Source organism: Apodemus sylvaticus, chromosome 23 (assembly GCF_947179515.1).
Source record: "Apodemus sylvaticus chromosome 23, mApoSyl1.1, whole genome shotgun sequence".
In the NCBI taxonomy this organism is placed as follows: Eukaryota; Metazoa; Chordata; class Mammalia; order Rodentia; family Muridae; genus Apodemus; species Apodemus sylvaticus.
The window spans coordinates 13,643,397-13,662,301 of record NC_067494.1 but is presented as its reverse complement, the minus strand read 5'-3'; the positions used below and the strand labels follow the sequence as shown (position 1 = coordinate 13,662,301).

The following is an 18,905-nucleotide window of genomic DNA, read 5'->3' as shown; positions in this document are numbered from 1 at the left end:
TTTTGATTATCCAGTGTTTGCCTTTATTATTATTCATACAACTTTTATAACACAAGCAGTTTTATTAAGTCACAAGTAACTTCAGTAAACTGCACACATTTGTGGTGTACAGCTTGGAAATATTCAGAGAAGAGGCAACATCGCAGACTTGAGGCTACTATTTTTAGAAAGCTCAGAGTTCAAGGTTGGATTTCTGAGCATTTTCTTCATCCCCTGCTAAAAATACCTTGCTGTGTCTAGACTGCGCGCGGAGCATGGCTCACGCAGGGCACCTCCTTTTCTTATGGAGTCCTGAATCTTTGTTGAGTCCTGGGTTCCCAGTCTCTGACACTTCACAGGCACTGCTACCACACACTGCTGAGGGGACAATGTCCTGTGTGACTTGACTGGAAAATTCACAGCTAGAATTCAGTGCCTGACTTCCTCTGGGCATGAGTTTGAACCACAGGTAAGTTCTCTTCCTGAATCTTGTACTTAGGGGAGATCTTGAGGTAAAATGTTACATTGTAAAAGTATGTGTATTTATGTATTGCTTCTGCTACTAAAGTTCATAGATGTCTTCCATGGTGTCTAATTGCATCTAATTAAAAAATAAATTTTAACTTGGGCAAGGTAGTATACACCTTTAGTCCCCAAACCTGGGAGGTAGGCAGATCTCTGAGTTTGAGACCAACCTGGTCTACAGAGTGCTTTCAAAGATAGCAAAAGCTACACAGAGAATTCCCTGTCTCAAAAAAAACAAAACCAAACCAATTTTCGACATTGTTTCCACGACATTCCGATTGGTTCTGTTTTGTCTGGTTTTTCAATCTGCTCATGTGCTTATTTGCAGTCTATAGTTTCAATAACTAATAACTGTACTAAAGTCTTCCATACATCATCTGGTCATTTCTGTGACTGCATTTTACTAGTTTTTCTCTTTTTATTAAGAGTCATGATTTTTTTGTTTGTTTGTTTGTTGTTGTTCGGTAAGATTTGGTACATGTCATATGTGTTTCACCCACTCTTGGTACAGCTCTTCAAAAGTTTGTTTTCTGATCTGGTTTTCTGGTAAGCAAATAGTTACTTATGGGTGAACTTTCTGGTTTTTAAGCTAATCTAGGCCATACCTAAACTTTTCTTTTTAATGACCTGGTTTCAGGTGTGGTATTTTGGGGTCTCTTTCAAATGGTCCATGTATTCTGTGAGGTCTCTACCCTGACTAAGGTAGGGTGCGGTGAAGCATTCGTTAGTTATCCCTTGCTAAGGAAGGGTGGGGTGGAACGTTCCTTATCCCTGATAACTGCTAGCTGAGGAAAGTGTCCATTTTAGGCCTCCCTGATACTTATTGCCAGAATCGAAGCAGTTTTGTTTTGTTTTGTTTTTTCTATAGGTGTGCAGGGTAGCATTCAACAAAAGACTTAAGAGTTCTGTACACACATTCTTGAAATTCTTCTCTGCTTCCGGCTCTTGGAATCTAACTGCCTCAGCCTAGAGGAATGCTGATTATTCTGTGCTCACCCAAGGACCGCTGCCTTACTTATCAGAAGGTGCATCTCTTTCATTCTTCCCTTTCCCCTTGTCTTTCACTGCTGATAGTGTGATATTTAAAAAATACTAAGGGGGATGAATACTGTCGAAAATCATTGTATGACATTCTCAAGGAGTTAAAATATTTCAAAAGAACAAAATGTAGATAATATGCTGCCATTCATATAAGGGAGTGAGATGCAGCTTTGGTTTCTACTCATTTGAAAAGCTCTCTGTGTGTGTGTGTGTGTGTGTGTGTGTGCACATCTGTGTATTCAAGGCGCATATGCAAGTTTGTATAGAAGCCGGAAGTCAACACTGAATGTCTTCCTCAACCACACCCCATTTTATTTTTCGGAACAGGGTCTCTTATTAGACCTGAGCGCTTCAGTTTGTCTCGGGTGACCAGCCAGTAAGCTTTAGGGTCCCCCAGTCTCCGTCCTCTCCCGGTTCCCAGTGCTGCCCTTGCATGCACAAACTATGTGCCTGAGTTTTCAAGTGCTGGGGTAGGAGCGGGGCTCCTTCCTTAGATTCTGCTGCTTGTATGTCTCTACCTCTTGAGGCATGTTTTTATAGGCATAAATGTATATGTATTGTGCTAGATATTTTAAAGATTTATCTATTGTGCATATGAGTACACTACAGCTGTCTTCAGACACACCAGAAAAGGGCATCTGATCCCATTACAGACAGTTCTGAGCCACCATGGGGTTGCTGGGAATTGAACTCAGGACCCCTGAATGAGCAATCAGTGCTCTTAACCTCTGAGCCATCTCTCCAGTTCCATTTTGCTAGATATTAACAATTTCACTTTACAGTTGTTGTATGTATGCATGTATGCATGCATGTATGTATGTAGGTAGGTAGGTAGGTAGGTAGGTATGCTTTGTTAGGACAAGTTCTTGCTAGGTAGCCTAGGCTGGCTTCAAATTTGTGATCTTTTTTGCTCAGCTTCCCAAGTGCTGGGATTACAGGCATGTTGCCGACACACCCGTGGTTTTCATTATTTCACATTTCACTGGAAATGAGTGAAGTGAGGATTTCTGGTTTCAGTGGAGACTTGGTTGTGTCGTGTGGGGTTTTTCTGGAATCTGTCTTAGGAGAGGATGTCTTGCTGAGAACAGACACGTGGTGGTTTTCTGGGAGCTGTTAGGTGAAAGGGCAGACACTTGAGAGGACACATGATGTCTGGAAAGAGTAGAAGTGTAAGCCGTCGGACAGACAGTGGATGGCGCTCTGCCATTGGCTGGGCTTCCCTGGCGCTGAAGATGATATGATGATATGGCAGTGGCTCTTTACAGATCTTCCCTTGTGGTGACTTTGTAGAAAGAAATGCATCAAAGAACTTCTGTTCCCTGGCCCCCCTCCCCCCCCCCCCCCACACACACACACAGGACAGGGCTTCTCTGTGTAGCCCTGGCTGTCCTGGAACTCACTCTGTAGACCAGGCTGGCCTCGAACTCAGAAATCCGCCTGCCTCTGCCTCCCAAGTGCTGGGATTAAAGGCGTGCGCCACTACTGCCCGGCTTTTTCTTTTCTTTTCTTTTCTTTTCTTTCTCTCTCTCTCTCTCTCTCTCTCTCTCTCTCTCTCTCTCTCTCTCTCTCTCTCTCTTTCTTTCTTTCTTTCTTTCGGTATTCTGTCTAAGCTCCACCCCACACCTACCTGGCAATAGCCAGGTATGCCCCGCCCCAGAGATCTGGCCCACTATAAGAGGGGCTACTTGCCCCTCCTCTCCCTCTTTGCTCTCTCCGCTCTCCCACATACTCTCACCTCTCTGCCCCTGGGGCTCTCCCCCCCCCCCCCCACATGGTCATGGCCGGCCTCCACTCCACTTCTCTACTCTCTCTCTCTCTCTCTCTCTCTCTCTCTCTCTCTCTCTCTCTACCACTAACTCCCATCCCCTACTCTGAATAAACTCTACTCTATAGACTCTATAGCATGCCTGTGTGTGTGTGGTCCCTCAGGGAGAAGAGGTGCCTGGACAGGGGCCTGCCTGGGCACCCCCTTCCTCACACCGCCGTGCCAAACCCCCTTAACCCCCATCCCCACACCGCCGTGCCACACCCCCTTAACCCCCATCCCCACACCGCCGTGACCCCCCTCCTCTCTTTTTAAGCCCCTTCACTTTCTTTCTTTTATTTTAATCAAAGACCTCTGGAGACCTTCAAACTGCTTCTTGCTGCTTCCCCAGACTCATGCCTCTCTGTTTCTTCCGGATCCAGCCACTGCTGCTGATCTGAGTGGGCTGGACTGAGGTTAACAAAGATGGAATCACTCCAGAGAACTACTTCCATGCTGATCTGAGTGGGCTGAACTGAGGTTAACGAAGATGGAATCACTCCAGAGAACTACTTCCATGTTGCATATAATTTTAAAATGCACCCTTGCTTTTTGCCTGGACTGGCGATGGCCATTTCACTCAGCTCCCAGGGCTAACTTTCCCAAGCCTCTAACAACCGTCCAATCAGTGCCCTTTCTCCAGCCCACCTGAGTCACTGGTGGATGGAAAACATCAGGCAGCCTTTATATTCTAAAACCAGTCAGATAACACAACTGCTGGGCAGAGAATTTTTTGCCCCATCATTCTTAGCCTCAGCAGCTGCCTGAGAAGGCTACAAACTATCAGTCCCCGAGGAATCCCTCTCCCTCTCTCAACTCCTCTTCCTCCTTGGGACCCTGAAATCCTACCTTATCCTTCACCCAACTGTTGCCTTCTGCCATCTTTACTGATCAATTAAGATGGGGAGAAGGTAGATTCGCCTGAGTACTTGATCCACTCCTCACCTGGGCAGCCCCACTTGAGGAAGCAGAATTAACATCAAAATACAAACAGCACCAGGGCAATCCACAACACTTCTAAAAAGTCCACATCCCCCTTGTCCTCTTAACCATCTTTCCCTACCTTTGATTGGTGGGCTATACGGGAGGCTGAAGCTGTTAAGAACTCTTATTAAAGTAGGTTTTTTTAAAAACAAAAAGCCTACAAATAAGAGTGTCTATTTTCTTACATCCAGTCTCATAAAGTGTGTTGGAAAACGTCAGGATCTTGCCAATACATTTAGTGAACGTGGTTATATTAATATACATTTTAATTTGTATTTATTTCATTATCAAGAGAGTAGAATTTCTTTTTATACAGGTAAGAGTCACTTATAGTCCCATGATCATGAATTGTATATGGCTTTATGCTTCTTTCTAAAGAATTTTTTTTAGGGGTAGGAGAGATGGTTCATTAGTTAAAACGTAACTACTCTTGTAGATGACCAGAATTAATTCCCAGTACCTACATCAAACAGTTCACAACCATCTGTAACTCCAACTCCAGGAGGACTGACACCCACTTTCCTTTGAGGTCACCTGCACTCACACGCAAATGCTTACGGGCAGACAAATAAAACACATCTTAAAAAAAGAAAACTTTATCTTTTTCCTATTTTTAGAAACTCATGGTTGTGACATATCCGTGACATATCAGATAACATTTTATTTGTCTACACTACATTTGCCATGGAAAGATTTTGTTATCGAGTTTATAATTTCCTTTTAGATTTTTTAAAAAAAAGATTTATTTATTTATTTTATGTATATGAGTACACTGTTGCTCTCTTCAGACACACCAAAAGAGGGCATAGGGTCCTATTAAAGATGGCAGTGAGCCACCATGTGGTTGCTGGGAATCAAACTCAGGACCTCTGGAAGCGCAGTCAGTGCTCAGAAACACTGGGCCATTTCTCCAGTCCTGTGCCTTTTAGATTTTTGAATCCCAATTCTCATCTAAACAGGGGGAGATTTAAGAAGCACGTGTAAACCAGCCTGGTGATGCATGCTTACTACTTATAAACTGGAAGCTACCTTGCTATTTAGTAGAAAATGAAGTAGGTGACTGTTTTAAAGGAACTGGACTGACAGATGAGTCTTCAGGCTTCCGGTTTGTTTGGGGAGTACAATCAAGTCACAAAAGGGACATTATTATTTGGAAACTATCAATAAAATGCTGTAACGATTTAAGAACTGGGCATTGTTCTGGTCTTAATGTATCCCCCCCTCCCCACCCCCAGATTCCCCTTACTTAATGCTGTGTTAAATAAGTCTTTGGAGAGCTTGACATCCAATTTGCATTTTGCCTCTCTAAGTTGGCTTACTAACCTCGAGTTAGGAAATCCAAATCCTTTACGTATTGCAGCTTGCCTTTCCTTTCCTAACATGACCTACAGCATTCTGGAAGAGTTCTCTGGGAATTTGCACATCTGGTTTTGCTTCCCAAAATAAGCGGGAGTTTTTTTGATTACACTCAATCAACTCATTTCTTTTGTGTGTGGCTCAGTTTTAAAAACTGAAATGAATCAACTTCTTTCAACTCCGGATGATAATCTTCCCATGTATTTTCTATCTTAGGTATCTGGCATTTTGAGGGAGGGGTGACTTTAAGATGATATATGAGACTATTAAATCATTCAGCACTGGAGCCAATCAATTACTCATTAACGATAACAGCGTAAGCAACTGGAAATTTTACAATGAAAAGCACCAGCGGCTGCCACGATAAATTTAGCCGACCACTTCTAAATTTAGCGCCCCTGTCACTTATAAACCACTTTCCATTTGAGGCCTGGGCTGTGGGACGCTTGTTGGATCCTTCCTCCTCTCTGCACGCATGTCGCCACGGTGCTCTCAGCGCCACGCGCGGTCCGAGTGCGCGCTGCCCACGAGCGGACCAGTGTGAGCCAGGCGCGGTGGGGCTCTGCCGTGCGCTGCAAACGCCTGGCCGGCTGTCCCGGACAGTGCGGGTTAAGGACGCTTGTGTTGCGCCGTCCCGCAGCGGGGCGCACGCGGGGCTTCAGCCCTCTTTCCCGGTTCTTGGAGCAGTGGGTTCGGTCCAGGCTGCAGCTTCCCAGCAGCGCCCTCCCCAGGGGCGGGGCGGGCCTGGCTCTCGCGGCTGCAACGAGTGGGCGGCCAGAGGCGGGTAGCCGAGAGGACGGGCGGCTGCGAGACGGTCGCTGAGACTCGGAGGGAGCGGCGAACCGGTGAAAGAGGAAAGGAAGGAAGGAGGAGGAGACGGAGTCGGTGCAAAGGAGCTGCAGCGGAGCAGAGAGGCGGGTCCTTTCGGGAGCGGCCACCGCGGTTCCGGGACGCCGCTCGGGGCAGCCCGCCCACCGCGCGTAAGGTGTTCTCCAGGTAGCGCGGCACCCAGAGGGCGCCCTCGCCCAGCGACAGTTCGCGGCTCCCGGAGCGCGGCGCCCTTGAGCCGCCGGGCTGCGCAGGTTGGCCGCCGACTGGTCCGCCCGCCAACAGGAGGAAGCTCTGTCCCTTCCCGCTCGCCGCGGCCGGCGTCCCCACCCCGTGGACTCCCAACCCTGCAGCGGGCGAGCGGCGTGGCCACGGAGGCGCCGAGGAGGGGCGAGCCGCCGCCGGGCAGCGGCGTGGCCCCGGGGGACAGGGCGCCCGAGCGGAGGCGGCGGCGGGGCGGTGAAGGCGCGGCGCGCGATGGCAGCTGCCTAGCCCGGCGTGCGCGGAGCAGCCCGGAGCTGTGGCTGGCCAGACGGTGCGTCTGGGCTGGGGACCCCGGGGTCGCCGCTGCTGTGGCAGCTGGGCAGGCAGAGATGGGCACCGAAGCTGGCGAGGGCATCACTTTCTCCGTGCCGCCCTTCGCGTCCGCGGGCTTCTGCACCATCCCGGAGGGCGGCAGCTGCCGGAGGGGAGGAGGAGGAACGGCGACCGCGGCGGCGGAGGGCGAGCCGAGCCTGCAGCCCTTGCTTGGGCCGCCGCCGCCACCACCACCGCCGGGCAGTTTCTGGAACGTGGAGAGCGCGGCGGCTCCTGGCACCAGCTGCCCTACCAACGCCCCCGGGAGCAGCGCCACCCGAGGCCGGGGCAACTCTGGCAGCGGGGGCGGCCGGCGTACCACCGTGGCGTATGTGATCAACGAGGCGAGCCAGGGGCAACTGGTGGTGGCGGAAAGCGAGGCCCTGCAGAGCTTGCGGGAGGCGTGCGAGGCGGTGGGCGCCACCCTGGAGACCCTGCATTTCGGGAAGCTGGACTTCGGGGAAACCGCCGTGCTGGACCGTTTTTATAACGCAGGTGAGTGGCGGCAGCTCCTCGTTTTGCCCACCCGGTTTCTCCAGGCTGTCTTCGTTGGGGAGAATTTTTTGTTTTGTTTCTCGTGGGCGGGAAGCAAGCTTCCTATTTACATCACCCTCCACCTTGGGAGCGGTGAGAGGGGTTGCAGGACTATTCAGGTTGGCTGCTCCTAGCAGAGTACTGGTGCAAGAGGCTGTATTTGTGCGGGAGAGCCCCTCATGTATTCATTATCTGGCAGCGACGACCCTGGCTCGGAAAAACACGCCCCCCCCCCCCACCACTGCCAGTAATTGCTTCAATCACTTCTCTTTAGTCAGGGTATGGTTAGGTTTTCCTTTTGCACACACCTGTGGCCCTCTGAGGTGATGTTCTGTTCTCTGTGCTGTCTTGGGTTGCACAAATGCCTTATGCTAAGCAGCCAGCTGCATGCAGAGTTTCCTTGGAGTTTTCAAAGCGTGGCCTGACCTTCCCCAACTCATTTCACCTTCGCGTTTTGGTGGCTTCAGTTTCCCATTCTCTTACCACTTTGAACGGTCACATAAACTGCATGTTAGAGTAAAAGGAGCGAGAAACATACCAAATGTGTGTGATCTTTGTTAGAATCTTGCTCAAAGAAGCAGTTTTAAAAAAAATTACCTCAGAGACTGTGGTGGGTAGAAGAGTTTATAATTTAACATCTTTTAAAGAGTTTCTAGGCAATTTTAATGACAGATTCGGTTGACCGTTAAAGTGATTGATTGCTGTCATAATCCATGTCTCCCTTTTAGTCCATTTCAGATTTCAAAAACTGTTAGAGAGTTCTAATGACTAAAAGCAATTAGCTGTCTGTCAGCCAATGTTAGGAATGGTTGTGTTCTACTGAAATCCAGTGGGATCAAGTAAACAAACATGCTAATTTTTATAATCGTGGTGGTGGGAAACGTGTTTTTTTTTTTTTTTGTCTTCAAATACAGTAAGCTTCTTGCATTTGTGATCACAAGGTTCTATATTTCAATCTAATTCTCTTACAGCCTCTTCAAAACACCTGGAGTAGGCTTATGTCTGCTCTGGGATTCAGCCAAAGCTGAATATTTTAAGAACAAGAAGAACTTCATGTTAAGGAAGCCAGACTAAATAAACTGAGACTTTCTGGTTTGGGTTTTTTTTTTTAAACAGTCTGTGTCTTCATAACTGAACATGAATATAATATATTATAGCTTGGTTCTTGGGGTGGCTAGCTATAAAAATTACATAAACATAACTTTTCTAAAAATTATAGCACTCTTATTTTTGGATTATGATTTGGAAGACGCTTCAAAGAACCAAATGATATGAGAGGGGGGAAAAAAACCAAATAAAAACTTGAGCTTATTTTCATTGCGATGATAGAGTAGGCTTATTTTTCCTAGGAGTCCAGAAAAAAATTTCTTAAACCCTCAGCTCATAGGAAGGAAAGTTTCCTAACAAGGCTGTCCTCTGTTACTCTCCAAATACCATCGCTGCAAAAGGAGAAAGGTTAGAGGACAGCAGGCATTGAGCTCTGTCTCACTCAGTCCTGTGACCAGGCCTGGGAGGAAAGGATTATTTGCTTACTAGAAGAGCCGACCCTGGGATTCCCAGGCAGTGGCTGGCCAGTGCACGGTGCTGACATTAAAAGCTCACAGAGGGCTCTGGCTGCCTTTGTGCAGAGCGCACTTGCTATTAGAATCAAGGAAACAGTGGTGAGGATGAGCTCTGGGGACTCCTCCGTTGGTGGCCACCTTCCCAACCCATTGGTTCTTTCCACGTAGTAAGGCCTGAGTCTAATCGCTCGCTGCCCAGCGTGGTGCTGTGATAGAATGAAGATGTTACCAGTTCACCCTAACCCTTGGTCTTTCTACACTGAAGGCATTGGGCTTTGGTAGTAGGCCAGTTTGGGGTCCCCCCCCTCTACCCCCGATTTCTAAGAGACTAATTGTTCTCCTTCTGCCAACGGCCGGTCAACTGTTGCTCAAAAGCTGGTCAAGTGTTTTGTTTTCTGTCAGAAGCCAGATAGTTAAGTATTTTAGACTCGTGACTTTTTCAGGTTTCTGTCACAGGTTTTCAACTCGGCTGTAAACAGTCCCTAAAGAGATGATTGTACCGCGGATAGTTTGAGGTCAGCTTGAGCTAGTGGCCGAGTCAAAGGCTACACCGAGCCACACAATGAGACTCTTTTTCAGAAACAAAAAGCAAATCGGGCAAGCAAGAGAACGTGACTGTGGATGCTAAAACCGTACTAGTAGCCGGTGTTGACTGGCTTGCAGTCTGCTAAGCATATGCACTGCAGGTCCTGGCTCATGCTGGGCCTCTCTCTTCTTCCCTACCTCATCTGGAGATACAGTTGGAAGGGCGCGGCCCCTCCTGGTAGAGCTGAGTGTTTGTCCACTTCTGCTCTGGGTCATAATACTGGTGAGAAAGGCTTTTTGTGCCTTGCAGGAGAGTTTCTTTCTCTGAAAAGTTCTCCAGGGTAGAAGTGGAGGGAGAACTGAATCGTGTGTTGGAGAGTCCCCTGAATCCTGTATGTATTTGTGAAATCAAGAAAGCATAAATATGGTAACAAGGGCTTTGGGGGTCAGGATTCCGGTCCAGTCTCTTCTGTAATACTGAGTGAGTCAGTTCGAACTTTTAGAGGAGTAGATGGTTGGAGTGATCTGTTCTTTAAAATCTCAGTATTATTACCATCACCGGGAGTGACTCGTTGTACTTCATAGAGATTCGTAACTGCTCCTTTATGGCCTGTCCTTGGTCCTGAGGAGATCAGAGTTGGGAGGAGGGGCGGGGACCTTTGACAGAGCCTGTGAGGGTCACCCAGAAGAAACCAGAGCTTTCTAGGGTAGCTTTTCCAAGGCGATAGGAGAAGTGAGGTGGGAGAATACGCAAGAACAGCCCAACCTGGATCTCGCTTAGTTGTTATTTCTTCTCCAGTGCTAGGAATCCCACCTGGGGGCCTCGTGCATGCCAGACAGGAGCTCTGCCACTGAGCGGAGCCCACAGCCAGGATGACCGCATCTGGGAAAGGACAGAGCCCAAGTAGTCCAGTTTAGAACGAATAACAGAATAAAGGGTGCTGGTATTGTTAGAACGTCTCCTATTTTCTGTACTGATGTCTTTTGAAGAACACATCAGAGTTCAAGTGTTCACTGAATTATGGATTTTATTATTACTGTTTATTCTGGCTTGTTTCTTGACCACGTGTGTCATTCTAGTCTGTCAAGTAAAGCCGACTCATGCTTCGCTCATGCTGCTATGAAAAACATTTACGCATCCTAAAGGTAGTTATGGTTTTACAAATAAGACAGTATCACACCAAGGTGGCAGGTAGCAAGCCAAACCACACCCCTGCCCCAGCCCCTTGTATGGCAGGCAGTAAACATTCTGTAAAGGCCACAGGTGTTGGTAATACAGGGTGCTGCCCGAGTCTGAAGTTACTATGCAGTGGAGGATCCCTGAGGGTCCAATCCTCTAGTTTCTACCTCTTGGGTGCTGGCAGCCGTCCATTTATGTAGCACAGGGGGTTGACAAGCACTCTAGCAACTGAGTGACATTCTGGGCTCTTACACACACTTAATGGGCACTCCTTGGTGTGCCTTGCCGGAATGGCCTTCATTTATCTCCGTACTTTGCATGTGAAACCGCCGGACCATAATTCTGTGTATTCAGTTAGGTTAATGCGTGATTTAAGATTAACTTCACACCTTTCCACAGAACCAACTGTCACAGGTAGCAGATCCTGGAGCTCCTCTATAGGAAGCCTTGATAGCTCAAGTACGTGGAACCCAGTCACTACTTTAAACAGTCAGGAAATGTTTCTGATCCCCTTACAGCGGGGTTTGGATACACTTTTCCGTGTACATCAGTGACTTTTGCTCTAATGCAGATTTTGGTTGCATCTTGGGCATGGGTAGGAGAAGCATCAACTTGGATTAGGGGTAGGAGCCAAGAGAGAGAATGCGGGGCAAAGAAAGAGAAGTCAGAAAGATAGCAAAACACTTTTATCTCTTTGGGTTTTCTCCTAACCCCGCCCACTTGGTGCTCCGCCCACTCGATGCTCCGCCCACTCGATGCTCCGCCCACTCGATGCTGTCAACTCCCTGCTGATGCTGATGTCAGGCATCAGGACCTTGCTTGGCTCAGAGCCACCTCCCTCCCTCTCGGTGGGTACTGCTTAGACAGACTGCCCACTTCCCCTTTCCTTGCCACGAGCCATTATGGCATCTCTCGGGCCTTCCTCTTAGGCTGACTCACTGCAGATTGCGATCTCTTAGTGGGTCTGCCGTGCCGCAGCCATAGCGGGCGAGCCGGAAGGAAGCAGCAGCGTGTGTGCTAGTTGAAGTTGGGCTTTTTGTGGAGTAGAGTTTGTGCCGAGAGTGGCACTTGTGCTGTGCGCCGGGGTGACACCTGACCTCCCTAGGCAAGCCTCGTTTGTCTCCACCCCACCCTCTTAGGACTTTCAGTTTTGTTTGGTAAAATAAAAATGACCCTTCACCCGTCTACCCTACACCGAGTTCTTGAAAGTCTTGCTGCAGACTTCTGCATTTCTGCTTTCCAAGGCCAGCCCAGGTTTTGTAAGGATTGTGCTTGGCTCTGAGGTAGAGGATGAGGCGCTGGAGTGGGTATTCCTGATGAACCGGCTGTTCCCATGAACCAGTTTTAAAAAAAAATCAAAACAGAACAAAACCAAAAACAACCAAATATCTCCAGAGAACTGAAATGGAAATATATTTGTCAACACTTTATTTGTCTAATTAAGGATATTACAACATAGAGAAAGAAAGAGAAACCCAATACAATATTCTTAAAAAGGAAAGTTTTTTTGTTTGTTTTGTTTTTTGTTTTTATTTTTTGGATTTGGTTTTTCGAGACAGGGTTTCTCTGTATAGCCCTGGCTGTCCTGGAACTCACTCTGTAGACCAGGCTGGCCTCGAACTCAGAAATCTGCCTGCCTCTGCCTCCCAGAGTGCTGGGATTAGAGGCGTGTGCTACCACTGCCTAGCGAAAGATTTTTTTTTTAATACTAAAAAATCAGGTTGTAAAAAAAAAATTAAAAAATTCATGTTATAGGGATGGGGAGAATGGCTAAAGTGTGCACGCTTCACAAACACGAGGACCCGAGTTCAAGTCCTCAGAATGCATATGAAAGCTGAGCATGGCAAAGGAAATCTGGTATCGTAGTGTTGGAGACAAGAGGACTGCAGGGTTTGCTGGCTAACCAGTTGTGCTAAAATGGTATGCTCGGTTCAGTGAGGGAGCCTATAAAGGAAGGCTCCTGATGTTGACCTCTGTCCTCTACATGTATAAGCACAGGTAAACACACCACACACACACACACACACACACACACAGGCACATGCACACGCACACGCAAACATACACACACCTAGCATTTGCAGAGACCTGAGTTCCATCCCAGCACTAAACAGCAACCCCAGTGACCACAACAAGAGGAGGACAACAAGAAGAAAACTTTTTAAGTGTGCCCAAGCTGGCCGCAGTCTTTAACAGAGAGGCCGAGGCAGGGGGATAAGAGTTCAAGGTCATGCCCAGTTATATGACAATTCTGAAATCAGTTCGGACTGTATAATACCATGCCCAAGAGAGATGGGCGTGGGGGAAGCAAACAAAGCCAAACGGAATAAAGGATAGGTCTTTGCATATAGTATATGTATAGAAAAAGTCCGTATTATTCATTTTCCCATAATGCCATGGGTGAGTGAAAGCGTTGTTTCGCCAATCAGTATAGTGGTTTGCGTTCTCAACCTCTGGCCTGGACTGTCCTGTGGCCTCTGTGCTTTTCAGTCACTTTAATCTTCAAGAGAGACAAGCCTCAGTGCAATTTTCAAAAGAAGAAATGGGTAAGTTCATTGAAATCAAGCCACTGGCCTACCCACCTCTGTCTAGTTAGACTTTAAAAAGAGACAAGCCCCCGTCATCCCCCCATGTGCTTTCTTCATGTCCTGCTTACCTTGGGTCAGCTGCTGCTGCTCCATCTAAGCACAGAGCACAGTGCTCCCTCCTGCTTTCTTGGCTAACTGGCTAGGCCGAAACAAAGTCTGATTTTCCTAAACAAAATGCAATAGAAACCCTGCAAGAAAAAAAAATTAGTATGGTGGAGAGGAATCTAAAAAGAAAAGTTCTCCGTATAAAAAAATAGATTTCCTTTTTAGAGCTCCCATGTCCTACCCAAAATAGCCAAGCACAGATAGTCACGACTGGCCTGGCTTCCTGTTCCTATGATTGTGGATTCTTTCCTATGAGGCCGGCTTGGCCTGTTTGAAACATTGGCATCGGATCGCCAGGGTTGGTTCCCTCTCTAGGTGAGGCTGGAGCGCGAAGCATTGCCTGTCTTTTCTCACCAGAGGTCTTGGCTGGTGAGTTTCCTGGGAGTTTACCAGCACAGGTCGGTTCCTCTGTGGTAGCCACAGGGACTAGGCCCTGCTTCCTGTTTCAGAGGCCTGGTTTGAGCCCTATTTAGTTCTTGTTTGGGCTCAAGTTGATTGACAGTTTCTTTGTGCTGCAGTGGGAAATTGACACGCAGATGTGAATATGCAAATCTTTCCATGGTGAGGTGCCAAACCTCAGTGCACTCTAGTGCTTTATCTAGTCCGTCTCCTCAAACACTGGTCCAAACCTGCAGAACTACAGGTGACTTCTTTTTTGGCTGGGGGTTCTAAGACTTTCTTTCCTCCCCTTCTTTCCCTTCTCCCCACCCCCTTCATGTTTATATTAACTTAAAGAAAAAGCATAGAAGCTAAGAGACAAAACCCAAGCTACGTTGTCGTGGTGATTGTCTTAGGGGAGGCAACAGAGATGTCAGTGCAAGACCATCTCCTGCATAGCAGGGCAGGTCTCTGAGACTCGGGGTGTCAGGGCGTATCCCTTCCAAACAAATGTCTTCTCTTGCTGTGGGTAATCAATAACGAGAAAAGCTACTGCCCTGGGTATGTGATCCGATCATTCAGAAAACTGGATCAGTCCCTTTGCACAGGGAGTGTGAAAATGCCCGAGACCACTCAGAACTTTCCAGCACCCTTAGTGAACTTCATACCTGGGAACTTCTTGCTCAGCAGACGCTCAGGAGGGCCTAGTGAGTGTCAGGGAATGCCTATCTGTCCGTCCGTCTGCTCACCGACCACAGACTATATGAAACCGAGGATTTCCCAAGCCAGAAAGCTCTACCTCATTTAAGAATCTCGGTTACATTGGAGCCTGGGAGATGACTCAGTTTGCCTAAGGTGCCTACTGTGCAAGCACAAGAGCCTGGCTGGGTTCAGATATTGATAACCCACATTGAGGAAAGGAAGAAAGGAATGAGGGAAGGAGGAGAGGAGGGAGGGGGAAAGAGGGAGGGAGGGAAAGGGAAGGGAAGGTTAGAGTCAGGGGGTGGTAGCTGACTCCCATAACTCCAATGCCAGAGGGTGAATTGGTAGAAGACACATCCCTGCCCCTTCCTGGCCAGCCAGCCTAGCCAAACCAGTGGACTTTAGGCTTAGTGAGAGACCCTGTTTCAGAATTCAACGATAGTGACAGAAGAAAGATAACAATTAACCTTGGCTGTCCACATGTCTCATTGCATGGGCACCCTCCCCAACATGCACACATGCACACTGACATGTGTGTGGTTAAAAACACTGGTGGTTATTACACAGCTTTGCTGTTTGAAGAAGGGTCTCCCTTTGTAACCCTTCTTACCCTGGCCATCCTCCTGTCTCAGCTCAGTGTTGGAATTATTAGTATGCACCACTCTATCCAGCGCAAATGCCTCTTGATGTCATATTCAAGCTTTCTGACTTGTTTAATTGTGAAGAGTATAGTTTAGAGCCAGGATAGCCAGGATCAGGGGAACCAGGACCAGCAGAGCCAGGACCAGAAGAGCCAGGAGCCTGGAGAGTCAGGACCAGCAGAGCCATTCCTGTTTCTCAAGGCTGCTGCTTTCATCGCCACCTTGGCATTTCTTGGTCACACTGGTACACAGATCTCGGAATCCAAGTAGGATATATATTACATATTATATATTATATATAATATATTATATGCTATAATATATTATATATTAATATGTATTATATATGTTATAATATACTATATATTAATGTTAAGTATATTATTGTTAATATAATTATTAACATCAATAATGATTATAATATTAAAATATAATATATAAATATAATATGTAATATATACTATATTATAATTACATATTATATATACTATATAAAATGTATAATATGCAATAAAAACACATGTATATTATATATTATATATATTACATTAATCAAGTGACCAAATAGGAACCAAATCTTCCCAACCTTTAAATCACCCAGGTTGTTTCCCCACTGTCATGGTTGTGTGCACATGTTATGTGCAGTGTGCCAAAGTACTGCAGGTGTCCTCTGCGGTGACCAACATTCAAACCACAGGTCTGACATCTCAGTCCATGATGGTAGCCACTGTGAGGGGGACTGTGGCCGTGACACTTCCCTCTGATCTCTTCTTGCTACCACAGTTCAGTGACTTCTTACTGATACCAGGTGACATTTTTCCTCTCAGTGCCATCGAAGGAGACAATTTCCAATTGCCAGCTGCTGGGACTCAAGCCTTTGTCCAGGGAAGTCTTGAGTCAGATTCTGAGTCGGGGAGTCAAATGGATCGTAGATGATGGCAGACCGAAGAGGCCTTTTTGTGGAAAGATGCGCAGAGGCAGGCTATGACCACAGCCTGTTCACACTTTTCTGAGTCTGATTTGCTTACCCCTAATGTGACAGCGCAGGCCTAGTAGTTTAGTTCTCATAGGCTGATTACTTGCCTGAGGCAGTAGATACATGAAGAACTTTGAAACAGAAGGCATAAGGCTTTGGGAATAAAAAGGTTTGTGTGTCTGTTTCCATGGGAACAACTGATGTGGAAGAAGTCAAGAATTCCCTGTGTTCCACCCCCCACCCCCCCATACCCAACTAACTAGAAACAACAGTAACAGCAAAAACAGTGGTCTGCCTCAATAGGAAAGCCCTCATCTGCCAGGGCCCTGGCCCTGGGTCCCCAGCACCTCCACAATAAATAAATAATGTTAAAACATAACTCAGAGCGTCGGAAGGTGCAGCAGACAGTCCGACACACATGCAGCCTCTGCCTAGAGATCACGGCTGTTAAACATGTGGATGGAGTTGTGTCATTTCTCTCTGGAGCCATTCTGGAGAAAACTAAAATCTCCTTTCTCCTTTGTCAGTTTCCCTTCCTGGGAAAGCCCCCATTCTTCCTGGGAAGCGCTACACGGTTCTTTTGTAAACTGATACTTTCAAATTCATGAAGCCACAAACCTACACATATGTGTGAAATATTTAGTTAACTCGTTTTAAGATTGTGTATGTATGCATGTGTGCACTCACCTGGGTGGAAAGGCCACAGATCAGCCTCCAGAATTGTTCCTCCTCCGGAGCTGCACCTTTTAAAATTTATTATTATTATTATTATTATTATTATTATTATTATTCTCTCCTTGGTACCTGGGTTTGCTGATGTCTCCACTGACTGGGTCCTTCCTGTCTTTCTGTCTGTCCTTCTCTAATCCTCACGTCTCAGTCTCTAGAGTCACCACTCCTGATCAACTAACATATTATTTAATAGGAAAGCCAAATATAATATGTATATAAACAATCAATGAGAAATTATAGGAGATGTTGATACACATATATAATCAGAAAAGTAGAAGTGAATGTGGTAATGGATGAAATGCTGGCTACTCCTGTGTAAGGTAAGTCTGTAGGTGTAAATATTGGAGTCATTATTTTTCTATAAGATAGAAATCAATCTATACCAAAGATATTCATATGTATTTCTATAGAGAGGAAACAATCACATTTCTGTCAGGTGTGCACATTACCCATTGACACTGAGAGGGACAATATCAGGAACATTTACCTTTCAGACTGGATAATTAACTCCCAGATGATATGCTATAAGGCCCAGGCTTCCAATGAAGGGAACCACCACTTGCTCTTGCCCACGGCAGGTCTTTAACAGTTTCCTGGGCTGAGGGCTGGTGCAGTCTCTGCATCCCTAAGCCTGCCTTGCAGGAGCTCTATCTGACTGAAAGCAACTGTGGCTTCCTTCTGTCTGTGGAAGGACGCTGCTGTCTGCAGCTGTTCCCGCCCTGAAAAGGCTCCAGATCATTGTGCTGTGAAACAGGCTTCCAATCACTGTGGTTGGAATCACAGCGCCATTTGAATAGCAAGATGTCAGTCCACAGGGTTTTAATGAGACAGTAAGAGGTAAAGGCTCTGTGGCCAGAACCCCAAGAATCTGTCAGGATGATGCCTGTAGAGTCAGAAAAACCGTCTTCATTATTCTGCCAGGAAACCACTGTTGTTAACCAATGGCTGTTGTAGAATATATTTAATCTCAATTAAGGGGCTTCTACCCCTCCTTTGGTGTATTCAGTTCCCAAATAAAAATACATGTGACCTTCCATTTACTAGAGCTGGGCAGTTAGTTATCTATCCTCTGTGTTATTTTGTCTATATCCCTGCCAGTAACGCCATTGTATGATTTGCCATGTTTTGTCTGGGACGCTCTTAGCTCCAGTAAGCCGTCCCTCATGACCATTATTTTAAGATTTTTATCCCATGTCTTCTTTTCTCCATCTTCCTCTCATCTCCTCATGGTCTCCTCAGACCACAAGTCCTCAGCATCTTTATTTAACCAATAGTTTTAAGTTAAGGGGCAAGGTCACATTCTCTCATTCCTGAGAGCAACCTGGCCTTGGGAGACCCGTATTTATCATTACAATACATATCAAAAGATCAAACCTCAACAAATGGCCTTGTTATTCTACTGTGTCATTCAATAGACTTTCTTTGGAGATTGAAAATAAACCTGCTTCAGAGGGCCTGCAACTGCAGTAAACCTCTTTATGCCAAAGACATGACTTTGGCCTTACAGTTTTTTTTTTAGGCAAGTCAAAGCCAAATGAACAGTATGATTGTTGTGTGCTGGGTGCTACGCCAGGAGCCCCACACGTGTGATCTTACCTAATTTTTAAAAAGCTCTAGGAGGCAGGCAGTGTCTGTTGAATGCCAAGTTACTGAACGGCTGGGCCAGAATGAGAATAGTAAACAAACAAAATTCCTTTTATATAATAAAAGGCAAATACGGTTGGAATCACAGCCAAGTTAGGATTTATGCATAAAAAATGAGGCAGAGGGCCCTGGGACGTGGGACAGCTTAGCGGGTCAAAAGCACTCGCACAAACCTCATGACCTGAGTTTAATCCTTGGACCCTGTAGAAAGGGGAAAGGAGAGAACTAATTCTACAGAATTCTCC

The 18,905-nt window shown here is 46.6% G+C and overlaps 1 protein-coding gene and 1 long non-coding RNA gene across 2 annotated transcripts in view; one reads left to right on the top strand and one right to left on the bottom strand.

The window, feature by feature from the left end:
* Positions 1 to 6,489: 6,489 nt before the first annotated feature.
* The window catches only part of Map3k5 (mitogen-activated protein kinase kinase kinase 5), a 208,393-nt gene continuing 195,977 nt past the window's right edge, over positions 6,490 to 18,905 (top strand). Inside the window, exon 1 of the mRNA XM_052170035.1 lies at positions 6,490 to 7,588. Within this exon, the coding sequence (XP_052025995.1) occupies positions 7,111 to 7,588 (478 nt within the window). The 5' untranslated portion in view covers positions 6,490 to 7,110. The remainder of the gene's footprint in view (positions 7,589 to 18,905) is intronic.
* Positions 8,569 to 14,654, bottom strand: LOC127674178 (uncharacterized). The gene is made up of 3 exons (XR_007975307.1): positions 13,769 to 14,654; positions 13,551 to 13,670; positions 8,569 to 10,597 (listed from the first exon to the last, which is right to left on the bottom strand). It is a non-coding gene; the product is annotated as an uncharacterized LOC127674178 (long non-coding RNA).